The following is a 13087-nucleotide window of genomic DNA, read 5'->3' on the forward strand; positions in this document are numbered from 1 at the left end:
CCTGTAATCCCCGCTACTCGGGAGGCTGAGACAGGAGAATGACTTGAACCTGGGAGGCGGAGGTTGCCGTGAGCCGAGATCGTGCCATTGCACTCCAGCCTGGGCAACAAGAGCGAAACTCCGTCTCAAAACAAATGAACAAACAAAAACCCCAAAAATCCCTGAAGTACGTGAGCTAGTGGTGAAAGAAAGCTGGAGAAAAGGAGCAGGAATAATAATAATAATAAAGATTGTCATTTAATTTTGAGCACTTCCAGTGTACACTCTGCAAGTACTCTAAGACATTACCTCACTGAAAATCTCTAAGGTAGATATTCTTTATTTAAAGTGTACTTATATGAAACCTGGAGCTCAAGGTGAAGGAATTTGCCCAAGGCTGCACTTGCACTATCGTGGCACTAATTAGCCGTGTGAACTGGGACACGTTACTTCAGTTTGCTCATTTCTGAGTCAGCCTAGCAAGATGACTTCTAAGAATTTTTTTCCAGCCGGGCGCATTGGCCTGTAATCCCAGCACTTCGAGAGGCCAAGGTGGAAGGGTCACTTGAGTCTAGGAGTTACACACAACACACACACACACACACACACTAGCCAGGCATGGTGGCAAATGCCTGTAGTCTCAGCTACTCCGGAGGCTCAGGTGGAAGGATCACTTGAGCCCAGGAGGTTGGGGCTGCAGTGAGCCATGATCATGCCACTGCACTCCAGCCTGGCTGACAGAGTGACATTCTGTCTCTAAAAAAAAAAAAAAAAAAAAGATTTTTTTCCAGGGAATAATAAAGGAAGCTAATATTTATGGAGCATCTACGGTGTGCCAGATGCTTTGCATACGTTATCTCATTTAATGCTCTTATCCCTGCAGGGAAAGTATTAACATTTGTTTATCACTTGCAGAACTAAGTGATATTTACCACAGAGTAGTCAAATATTTTCAAGCCCAAAATCAAGTGGTATCACTTTTCTGCTGAGAATGTTTCAGTGATTTCCTTTGCTCTTGGGATAAAACTTAAATCCCTCACCCTACCCTTGCTCCAACCCTCCACTTTCCTTCTCCCACGTGGTGATTTGGCCATACAGCTCTTGTGGCTGATCTGAACTGACTGAGCTTTTTACCGTTTTGCTCTTGCTGTTCTTACAGCCTGGGAACCCCCTGGTTACCTCTTGGCTTGGTGTGGTGGCTTACATCTGTAATCCCAGCACTCTGGGAGGCCAAGGCGGACGGATCACCTGAGGTTGGGAGTATGAGACCAGCAAGTCACCTCTTGCCAGTGGCCTTCTTTGTCCATTGAGTCTGAAGTTCTTTCTCCTCTCATTTCCCCATCATTCTATTATGCTACCTTGTTTTATTTTCTTCATTGTGTTTATTGATACTTAAAATGATCTCTTTTCTGTTGTTGTTTGGCTCTCCCACTAGAAAGTAAGCATTGTGGATCGGGCACTGTGGCTCACACCTGTAATCCCAGCACTTTGTGGGGCAGAGGCGGGTGGATCACCTGAGGTCAGGAGTTCGAGACCAGCCTGGCCAACATGGTGAAACCCCATCTCTACTAAAAATACAAAAAATAGCTGGGTATGGTGGCTCGCGCCTGTAATCCCAGCTACTCAGGAGGCTGAGACATGAGACTCGCTTGAACCTGGGAGGCAGAGGCTGCAGTGAGCTGAGATCATGCCACAGCACTCCAGCCTGGAAGACATAGTGAGACTCTCTCTCAAAAAAAAAAAAAAAAGGAAGTAAGCATTGTGAGGGCAGGTACCTTATCTGTTTTGTTCATTGCTGGATGTAGTTAGTATACAGCAGTATCTGATGGATGGATAGATGGAGGAATGAATGAATGAGACTTGACAAATTCAGCTCACTTGCTCAAGGCCCTGCAGCTCTACGGGATGAAGCTATACTCCAGAGTCCTGCTACATTGGCTGTGTGGCCAGCTGCTGGGATCTGAGGGTTGTCAGATAAGCAGTCTACCAGAGAACAGACTGATCTTGTTGGCCTTCTGCCAGCACAGGGGTTCATTCACAGCTCTGTAGAACCAGCACAGAGAAGTTGCTTGCTCCTCCAAAATGCAACCCACAAAATTTGGCTAAGTTTAAAAACAAGAATAATAATGATCCGCACTTCCTTTTCTTCATTGCAGAAAGAGACATCGGGAAGATTCTGATGTGGAAATGGTGGAAGATGATTCCCGAAAGGAAATGACTGCAGCTTGTACCCCCCGGAGAAGGATCATTAACCTCACTAGTGTTTTAAGTCTCCAGGAAGAAATTAATGAGCGGGGACATGAGGGTACGTAAACGCTGTGGCCTGCCTGGGATGCATGGGGCTTCAACTGCCAAGGTTTTGGAAATGGAGAAAGCAGTCGTGTTGTCAGAGTGGCCACTACAGTTTTGCTGGGCAAGCTCCTCTTCCTTTACTAACCCACAATAGCATCAGCTTAAAGACAATTTTTGATTGGGAGAAAAGGGAGAAAAATAATCTCTGTTTATTTTAATTAGCATTAATTGGTATTCTTGTTAAACCATAGGAGTCAGAGTAAATCAGTCATTTCACCAATTTTCAGTTTGTTTCTGTCTTAGCTAACGGCAGTGTAATGGTCAGCAAAATTCTTATCTTGTGTACTGAATGGCATGTCCTGTGGCTGAAAGTGCACAGGCTTGGGAGGTAGCCATGAGCTCAAATCCTGGCACTACCACCTCTCTTGTGTGACCTTAAACTCCTGACCTAACCTTTCTATGCCTCAGTTCTTTCTTACCTATAAAATGAAATTAATTTTACCCTTAAAGATCATCGTGCTGATTAGAGATAAAATATAAATAATAACACTTGTTACAGAGCAAGGAGTTGACACTTTTATATTCTGAAGACAAAGTGGTAAATCATTATCATCTATGTCAGAAATAGCTTTTGAGAATACCTGAGTATAGAACTATCTTGATCCCTGTTACTTCAAAACTAAAATAATGGTTTTAGGAATTAAAAGGTGAGGCTAGTCACCTCCAAGGGATGAACTGACTCAGGGCTTGAGGTATATAACAGTGAACTGGTCCAAACAACAATCCTGACCCCACTTTATGAGTGAGACTATGAGTAATGGTCTAAGTGTAGACATCATTGTCCAGGGCTCCAGTAGGCAGCTCTGTACTTGAGAATTTAGCAGTGACCTTTCTATTTTTCATCTATTATACTTTTTTTTTTTTTTTTTTGACACAGGGTCTCACTTTGTCACCCAGCTGGAGTGTGGTGGTGCAATCATGGCCCACTGCAGCCTCAACCTCCCTGGGCTTAGGTGATCCTCCCACCTCAGCTTCCTGAGTAGCTGTAATTACAGGCATGTGCCATCATGCCCAGCTAATTTTTCTTTTCTTAGAGGTGGGGTTTTGCCATGTTTCCCAGGCTGGTCTTGAACTCCTAGGCTCTCACCTCTGTCTTCCAAAGTGCTGGGATTACAGGTGTGAGCCACCACACCTGGCCTATTACACATTTCTTAATTAAAGTAGTCAAATTTGAAAACTGTTACAAAGTGTATCTTAAAATACGATGATCTGGTTTAATTTTTAAAAGATATGAGTAGCCAAGGAGCAATTCTGTGCCTTTCCCACTAGTCCCTAACCTTTTAAAGCAGCTGCTTCTTGGCTGGGCTCAGTGGTTCACCCCTGTAATCCCAGCACTTTGGGAGGCCGAGGCGGGTGGATCATGAGTCGAGATCATCCTGGCTAACACAGTGAAACCCTGTCTCTACTAAAAATAGAAAAAATTAGCTGGGCGGGGTGGCAGTTGCCTATAGTCCCAGCTACTCGGGAGGCTGAGGCAGGAGAATGGCATGAACACGGGAGGCAGAGGTTGCAGTGAGTCGAGATTGCGGCACTGCACTCCAGCCTGGGCGACAGAGCGAGACTCCATCTCAAAAGGAAAAAAAAAAAAAAACCATCTGCTTTTGATTCAGTGGCTTCTTTAATTTTGTCAGTCTCAGTCACCATTTGTCTAAGCAAATTCAGGCAGGCTTCACCTTGCCTTTTTACATTTGTTCCCTTTTCTTAGCATTTTGGGCCTTTGTTTACACGTGGGAAAAGACCCACAGGTCGTCTCTCCCTTTGGGCAGGATACAGGCTTCCTGTGACTGAGGTTTTGCTAGCTGTAGAAGTGGCTGCCAATTGGCTTCTGGTTTTTATTTCCGTGATTTGCTCCAGTTGCTCTTCCCTTCCATCATTGTTAGCTTTCAAGCTAGGAACTTTTAAAATGCTTTCAAATAAAAGTGAGCTGTTACTTGATGCATTTAGCAGTCTTCCTCACAGTGGTTTTGATAGACAGACTCCCTCAGTTTGGAATTTATGAGTTTTCTTTAAGGGTTTGTCTCCCTCATGTATAGCAGGCTGTTGAAAGTTACAATGTCAATAACTTTCTGAATAGTATCAGACTGTTTTCAGTGCAGTGTATTAACAAAACTAACCTGCCTCAAGTTTGGTCAGCTTTGGAGTCTTACTGAGGCTAAAATGATAAATCTAAATGATTTAAAATTGTGTATTCCTACACAGTATCTCACTTAATTATATAATAGTCTTGTGAGTGAGGCAGAGCAGATGCCATTTTCTCTATTTTAAAGATGAGGAAAATGGAATGGAAAATGGAGAGGACAGACTAATTGCAACATCCTCGCAATCAAAAACAGGCCCAGGTTCATGCCTTGTTGGCGGTGGGTTGCTACTGGCTGTGGCCTTCATGCAGGAAGGCTAGATGCATAACCAGGTCAACAGCCCGTGCAGGACAAGCACGCCATGTAATTCTGATTCCATCGACTGAGGCTGGTGTTTTCAAACGTGCTGGTGTAGGGTCTTACAGACGGAGTCATCTGTGCTGTGGAGAATGGAATGTGCTCTTGCTTTGGAGCCAGAACTCCTCTGAAGCTCCCACCACCTACACCATTCAGAGGCCAGACAGAAATTTGTTCACCATTTCGGGCATGATTTTCGTGCTTTTGTAAAATGTGCTTCACTGCAGACCTTACTGGGCTGTGGTGATGAACACTTAAGATACTGTGTGTGTGCTTTATAATCTGTAAGGCACTGTTCAAGGGGAGGGACCTCTGCCATGAGCCCCTACCCGCTGGTATCTGGTTGACATCCAAAGCCCCAGCCTGGGAGAAGCTGATTCTCGAGTTGAATGCTATATAGGGATTTGACTGAGGCTCAGATTTGGTGAGGAAGACCACTAACCTTAACAGACCAACAGGCTGGCTACTCCCTGATGAAGTTCCCCAGGCCATGAAAGAAGTAAGAGATACATTCCTTGTAACAGCTTTCTTAGTTGCACCTGTATGATTATTTGATCAGTGTGTTGTCTGTGCAGGGATCATGTCTGTGGAGCTCACCACCTCGTCCTCGGTGCTGAGCAGAGTGCCTGGCATGTGTACTCAGTAGATATTTGCTAAGGGAGCGAGTCAGTGATTTGAGAGGAGCAGCCTGGGAGGTAAAGCCCTAGAATCTTTATTTTAAAGCCCTAGAATCTTTATTTTAAAGGGATATCAAAGTTGAACATTCAGTTAGACAGTTCTCTTGAGTCTAGGGATTTACCTATCCATGGTGGACACACTTTCAGTTAAAAAGTAAGGTTAATTTTGACAGGTTGCAGTATCCAGGCAAGCATTCTATGGAATAAGGCTCATCTCAGGGATTAGTAGTGACTGAATTTACTTACTGCTAGTCCCATAATTTTGATCTGTTAATTAATGGGGTTAAGAAATGTCATAAGCTATTTGGTACCATTTAAAGTGAAAATACCCTTAACGTTTTTTGCCTCCAGATATCCACTTAATTTCATTTTCTTGCTCTTTGGTGAACAGTCCTGGGTCTGAATGTATATATCCATGGTTTGTCACTAGGTGACAGGTTTTTTTGGAACAAGAAATCAGTTCAGTGAACATTTGTCAAGTATCTTCTCTGTAAAAAGTGTAATGTGCCAAGCTCAGAAGTAGGAAGTGAAATGGATAAACTATGACCCCTGCCTTAAAGAACACCATGGTGTTGTATGGGAATTGTTTAGGGAGAATGAAAGAAATCCTCTAATAGAGATATGAGGCCAGTTCAGCAGAAAGCCAGGGTGAGATCTCCTGAGAGGGATGGAAGGGTGTCTTGATCATCTCTGGTAGCAGCAAAGGCACTGGCATACAGTGGCCACTGGAAGACAGCCAGCAGGGGATGGGGGCGTTTACCCTTGCAAGTGAGCATTAGGAACTAGAGGACTGATTGCCCTTTCTTCAGGTTTGGTTTCCCTTGCTGCAGAAAAAGATGCTGAGACTCATGGCCTCGGTTATGAACTCAGATATGTGGTTTGGCTTTGAAGCACAGATGGATTTTGTCCGATTTTGGCAGGGAAATGCCTACAGACAGCACTATGGGCATATTTAGGTTAGGGACAAAATGCAAATTGATTAAGTCCTGATAAGAGGCTGTGAAGAAGTCCAAGAAGCCTCACAATGCCCAATGAAGAAAAACCCTGTGCTTGGTGCTGCCGCCTCCCTTCCCCGTCCTGCTGGCAGGGCTGCGCTTCAGTAGCTCTGGATGCGTCAGAACAGTCCATGAACATTCTGTGTGGAAAATCTCTGACTGTTTTAGTGGATTACACTGTTCTCCCTTTCCTCCAGTGCTTCGTTATTCAGTATTATTTGATGTTCTCCAGCTTTTAAAATAATCATTTTCCGCCTACGCAGAACATCCTGTAGAGACATTGAGGTTCCAGTGGGAACAGAGAGGAATACTTATTCTAAAAATGAAGAAAATAAACCTTTTTTTATGGAGTGGGTGATAGTATTGCAGAACTTCTATAATAGTATGAGAATTCACTTGTGGTGCCAAAGCTTAAAAAAAAAGTATAGTAAAAACATAATGTATAGGCTTATTGCTGTGCTCTGACCCATGCCCCGTTTTCTCCAACCTCTCTTGTCCTCACTCTTCCTTTTTGCTGGTGATATTTTTACTTACTTCATGAAAAAAAAGATAACATATACACACACATAGATATATGCACAAGTATATATATATGTGCATAACACACATAAACATATACATTGGTAAATTTTAAAACATATTTATAAAATATATGTAGCATCTACAGAAAAACATGAACACTTGTGAGAATAGCATCTGCCTAAAAAATAGGACATCACCATCACCTTTGAGGCTTTTATGTGCTGCTCCCCTGTGCCATTCCCTTCCCTTCTTCCTTAGAGGTGATTACTATTCTAAATTTTGGTATTATTATTTCCTTTTTTTATTATAGTGTTTTAATTACAGTTTTATTACCTGTATTTGTATTCCTAAAAATTTGTTTACTTTTGCAAGCTTTAGATTTTATAAAAGTAGAATTACACTGTAAGTTTAATTTTTCTGTAATTTATATATAGCTACACATATATTCCTAAGATTCATCCATCTTGTTACATATAGCTCTGGTTTACCTTTTCTGTATAATATAGATTCTGCTTCATGAATTTACAGTTCATTCATTCTTCTGTTGAAGGACAGTTGGAGGACTCATATGGCCTCAGTCCCTGTGTCCCCACATGCCACCCAGCTTCCCAGCCTCATATGAGTTGATTGGTGGCCTGGCATACTGGATGAGAAGCTCTAGGTCATATATTTAAGAGAGTTATTGCTGGGTCATAAAATGACAGATTGTTTTCCAGAGGGGTCATATTGATTTAAATTATCACCAACAATTATATTGTCAGATTTTTACCAGTTTGGTGATTGTGAAACAGTATCTGATGGTAGTTTTTATTTGCATTTTCTTGGTTGAAATAAAGTTAAGTGTATTTCAGCCAGGCGCGTTGGCTCATGCCTATAATCCCAGCACTTTAGGAGGCCAAGGTGGGCGGATCACTTGAGGCCAGGAGTTCAAGACCAGCCCAGCCAATGTGGCAAAACCCCATCTCTACTAAAAATACAAAAATTAGATGGGTATGGTGTCACATGCCTGTAATCCCAGCTACTCAGGAGGCTGAGGCACAAGACTTACTTGAACCCGGGAGATAGATGTTGCAGTGAGCCGAGATTGTACCACTGCACTCCAGCCTGGGCAACAGAGCAATAACTAAATAAATAAGTAATCAATTAATAAATAAGTATATTTCCTCAGCTGTTAAGTACCTGTTCAAGTTTTTTACCCAATATTTGATGGGCTCTTTTTTTGTCTTTTCTAATTAATTTTTGGAGTTTTTGATATATTCTAGATAGTAATGAGTTACATGAAAATATCTTCCCCTAGTTTAGGGATCCTCTAGTAACTTTTTAAAATGAATACTTGTTTTAGGAACAGAAATTCTTAGATTTAATGTAGGCAGATTTTATCAATTGTTCTTTACAGATTGGCTTTGTAGCTTAAGAAATCCTTCCTAACTTTGCAATAATTAAGATATGCTCTTAGATTGTTTCCTAAAAGACTGATACTTAAGCCTCTAGCCCACCTGGAATTGATTTTCACAGATACTACATTTTTTACTAGTTATAGATTGGCCCCTTCGTAGAGCAAGTCCGATAGCTGCCATTTTTATGGCAGCGTGTGCTCACTTAGTGTCTCTGTCAAATTTTGGTAATTCTCACAATATTTCCAACTTTTTCATTATTACTATATCTGTTATGGTGATCTGTGATCACTGATCTTTGGCATTACTATTGTAATTGTTTGGGGCACCATTAAGCTCACTGTCTTATGTGGGCATAAACCATGCCCACATAAGACAGTGAGCTTAATTAATAAATGTGTGTGCTCAGACCCCTCCACTGACTGGGTGTTCACATGTCTTCCTTACTCTACTCAGGCCTCCTTATTCCTTGAGACGCAATAATATGGAAACTAGGCAAATTAATAACCCCACAGTGTCCACAAGTGTTTAAGTGAAAGGAAGAGGCTGGGCGCAATGGCTCACATTTGAGCTCACAAATGAGCCCGTGCTCATTTGCCATTCCAAAAATCCCAGGGCCCTTAAGAATTATGCTAACTCTACTCTGCCTCTGCTCTATAAATGGAACAACAAAGCCTAGATGACAGCACATCTTTTTAGAACATGATTTACTGAATATTTTAAGCCCATTGTGGAGACCTACTGCTCAGAAAAAAAGATTCCTTTCAAAAGCCTGTAATCCCAGCACTTTGGGAGGCCAATGCAGGTGGATCACCTGAAGTCAAGAGTTCAAGACCAGCCTGGCCAACATGGTGAAACACGTCTTTATTAAAAATACAAAAATTAGCCAGGCCTGGTGGTAGATGCCTGTAGTCCTGGCTATTCAGGAGGCTGAGGCATGAGAATTACCTGAACCCAGGAGGTGGAGGTTGCAGTGAGCTGATATCATGCCATTGCACTCCAGCCTGGGCACCAGAGTGAGACTATGTCTCAAAAACAAAACAAAACAAAACAAAAACTGAAAGGAAGAGCTTAATGAGAAAGGCATATTAAAAGCCAGTATAGGTTGAAAGCTAGGCCTCTTGTGCAGGTTAGCCAAGTTATACATGAATGGTAAAGCAAAACAGCTTTATTGCTGTAATAAAGAAAGTTTTAGTGGTCTGGATAGAAGACCAAATCAGTCACAGCATTCCCTTAAGCCAAAGCCTAATCCAGGGTAAAGCCCTAACTTGCTTCATTCTTTGAAGACTGAGAGGGGTGAGGAAGCTACAGAAGAAAACTTGAAGCCAGCAGAGATTGATGAGGTTTAAGGGAAGAAGCCACAAGTGCTGATGTAGAAGCTGTAGCAAGTTATCCAAAAGATCTAATTGATGAAGGTGGCTTACACTAAACAACAGATTTTCAATGTAGACAAAACAATCTTCTATTAGAAGGTGTCATCTATGACTTACATAGTTAAAGAGGAAAAGTCACTGCCTGGCTTCAAAGCTTCAAAAGACAGGTTGACTCTAATAGGTACTAATGCATCTGGTGACTTTAAGTTGAAGCCAGTGCTCATTTGCTATTCCAAAAATCCCAGGGCCCTTAAGAATTATGCTAACTCTACTCTGCCTGTGCTCTATAAATGGAACAACAAAGCCTAGATGACAGCATCTTTTTAGAACATGATTTAGTGAATATTTTAAGCCCATTATTGAGACCTACTGTTCCTTTCAAAATATTACTGCTCATTAACAATGTACCTGGTCACCCTAGATCTCTAATGGAGATATATAAGGAGATGAACACTAACACAGCATCCATTCTGCAACCCATGGATCAAGGAGTGATACTGACTTTCAAGTCTTATTTAAGAAATACATTTCACAGGGCTCTAGCTGCCATAGATAGTGATTCTTCTGATGGATCTGAGCCAAGTAAATTGAAAACCTCTGGAAAGAATTCATCATTTTAGATGCCCTGAGAAACATTCGAGATTCCTGGGAAGAAGTCAAAATATCAACATTAACAGGAGTTTGGAAGAAATTGCATCCAGCCCTCATGGATAACTTTGAGGGGTTCAAGACTTCAGTGGAGGAAGTAGCTGCAGATGTGGTGGAAATCACAAGAAAATTAGAATTAGAAGTGGAGCCTGAGGATATGACTGAATTGCTGCAATCCCATGATAAAATTTGAACAGATGAGGAGTTGCTTCTTACGGATGAGCATAGAAAGTAGTTTCTTGAGAAAGAACTTAATTCTGGTGAAGATGCTGTTAATATTGTTGAAATGGCAACAAAGGATTTAGAATATTATATAAACTTGGTAAAGCAGCAGCAGGGTTTGAGTGGATTGACACTAGTTTTGGAAGAATTTCTACTGTGAGTAAAATGCTATCAAACAACATGACAAGCTACAGAGAAATCTTTCATGAAAGGAAAAATCAATTGATGCAGCAAACTTCACTGTTGTCTAATTTCAAGAAATTGCAATAGCTTCCTCAGCCTTCAGCAATCACCACCCTGATCAGTCAACAGCCATCATCAGGGCTGGATCCTCCACCAGCAAAAAGATAACAATTCGCCAACAGCTCAGATGACTGTTACCATTTTTTAGCAAAAACCTTTTTAATTTTATTTATTTATTTTTTGGAGACAGAGATTCACTCTGTCGCCCAGGCTGGAGTGCAGTGGCACAATCTCAGCTCACTGCAACCTCCACCTCCCAGGTTCAAGTGACTCTTGTGCCTCAGCCTCCCAAGTAGCTGGGATTATAGGCATGTGCCACCACGCCTGGCTAATTTTTGTATTTTTAGTAGAGGCAGGATTTTACTATGTTGGCCAGGCTCGTCTCGAACTCGTGATCTCTGGTGATGTGCCCACCTCGGGTTCCCAAAGTGCTGGTATTATTGGCATGAGCCACTGCGCCCGGCCAGCAAAAAAGTGTTTTTAAATTAAGCTACCTCCATTGATTTTAGACATAATGCTATTTGCACACTTAATAGATTACAGTGTGGTGTAAACATAAGTTTTATATGCACTGAAAAACAAAAAATTTCACATGACTTGCTTTATTGTGATATTGACTTTATTCCTGTAGTCTGGAACTGAACCTGCAACATCTCAGAGGTATGCCTGTATCTACTTGTTCTGTGATACTTGTTATTGTCAGTTTGTTTGGATTTACCACATATTATTTGATCATAATTCTTTCCTGTAGATGTTTTATGGTCTGCCTAAACCTTTAGTGGGGCCTTTGATAGCTTAGTCCTTTCAGGCTTAAGACAATAGAAGTTTATTTCTCAGAGTTCTAAAAGCTGGGAAGTCCAAGATCAAGGCACCGACAGATTTAGTGTCTAGTGAGGGCCCGCTTCCTCATACATGGCGCCTTCTAGCTGTATCCTTACATAGTGGAAGGGAATAGCTAGCTCTCTGGAGTTTCTTTCATAAGGGCTAATCCCACTAATCCCAATTATGAGGGAAGACCTAATCACCTCCCAAAGGCCCCACCTCCTAATAGTATCACCTTGGGGGTTAGGATTTAACATATAAATTTTGTGGCGACACAGACATTCAAACAATAGCCATGGCAAACTTTTTTGCTTTGTCTAATTCACTCTTATTTTGAAAAGTATTTGTGTTGGGTTTAAAACTCCAGATTGGTAATTATTTTTTCTTAGTGCATTGAAGGTAATAGTGTATCATTTTCTGATTTCTACTCTTGCTCTTGAAAATTCAGCTATCAATCTTAAAATTTATTACCTGTTGAAAATCCAGCTACCAGTCTTATATTTTATTTACTTAGTGGGTAATCTCTCTTCTTTCTGAGTACCTTTAAGATCTCCTTTCAGAAATACCATGTAGTAACCCTGTGTGTCACGTGTGGATTTTGTTGGGCTTGCTAGCTGAGACTTGACAGTTTTCATCACTTCTGGGATATTCTCAGGTATTTTGTCTTCAAAGTCTTCAGATATTGTCCTCTTCCTGCCCTCTCTCCGACTCCTTCTGGAACATGAGTTATGTATTTATTATCTCCCATGTGCATAAGTTATCTTTACATATTTTCAATTTCTTTATCTTTCTGTGCTACATTCTGGATAATTTTGTTGATCTACCTTCCAGTTAATTAGCTTGTTAACTTTGTCAAATCTCTTTTTAAGTCTATCTTGATTTTTCTTTTCAATTATTGTATTTTTCATTTTTAAAAACTTTATGTGCACTTTTGGAAATCTTGATCCCAGGAGATAGTGGATAGTGTCCTGCTGCTTACTCATGGTTTTAATAGTTCTTGAGCATGCTGAACATACTTATTTTATGTTATTTGCTAATCTTTCCAATTCCGGAAACCTTTACAGATCTCATTCTGTGGATTCTTCTGGATTCTAATTCATGGGGCATTTTTTTTGTTTTTGTTAATTCCTCATACTTTATCTGTGGGGAATTACTTGAAGCCTGGGTTGACAATGAAATTCTGCAGAGAGAATTTGCATTTGATTCTACTAGGAAACTGGAGGAACAGTCAGCCCCGATATCAGTTTAAATTAAAATCTCCGCTTAAGGTTTTCAGGCAACCTGCTTAGCATGAATCCTGGCTGGAAAAGCATGTGAGGACCAGTTTATGATTACACATTCACAGGGTGTCATTTTTTCTGCCAACACCAATGCTAGAGGTGGCAATTTTGCTTACTGCCCTTGGAGGGGCAGGGGAGTGGGCAT

The 13087-nt window shown here is 41.2% G+C and overlaps 1 protein-coding gene across 3 annotated transcripts in view; it reads left to right on the forward strand.

Annotated features, from left to right (window-relative positions):
* MLH1 (mutL homolog 1) overlaps positions 1 to 13087 on the forward strand; it is a 57796-nt gene that overhangs the window by 33591 nt on the left and 11118 nt on the right. For all 3 annotated transcript variants that reach the window (XM_004033830.5, XM_063703692.1, XM_063703691.1), the window contains exon 13: positions 2136 to 2284. In XM_004033830.5, the coding sequence (XP_004033878.3) occupies positions 2136 to 2284 (149 nt within the window). The remainder of the gene's footprint in view (positions 1 to 2135; positions 2285 to 13087) is intronic.

Source organism: Gorilla gorilla, chromosome 2, assembly GCF_029281585.2.
Source record: "Gorilla gorilla gorilla isolate KB3781 chromosome 2, NHGRI_mGorGor1-v2.1_pri, whole genome shotgun sequence".
NCBI classification, from domain to species: domain Eukaryota; kingdom Metazoa; phylum Chordata; class Mammalia; order Primates; family Hominidae; genus Gorilla; species Gorilla gorilla.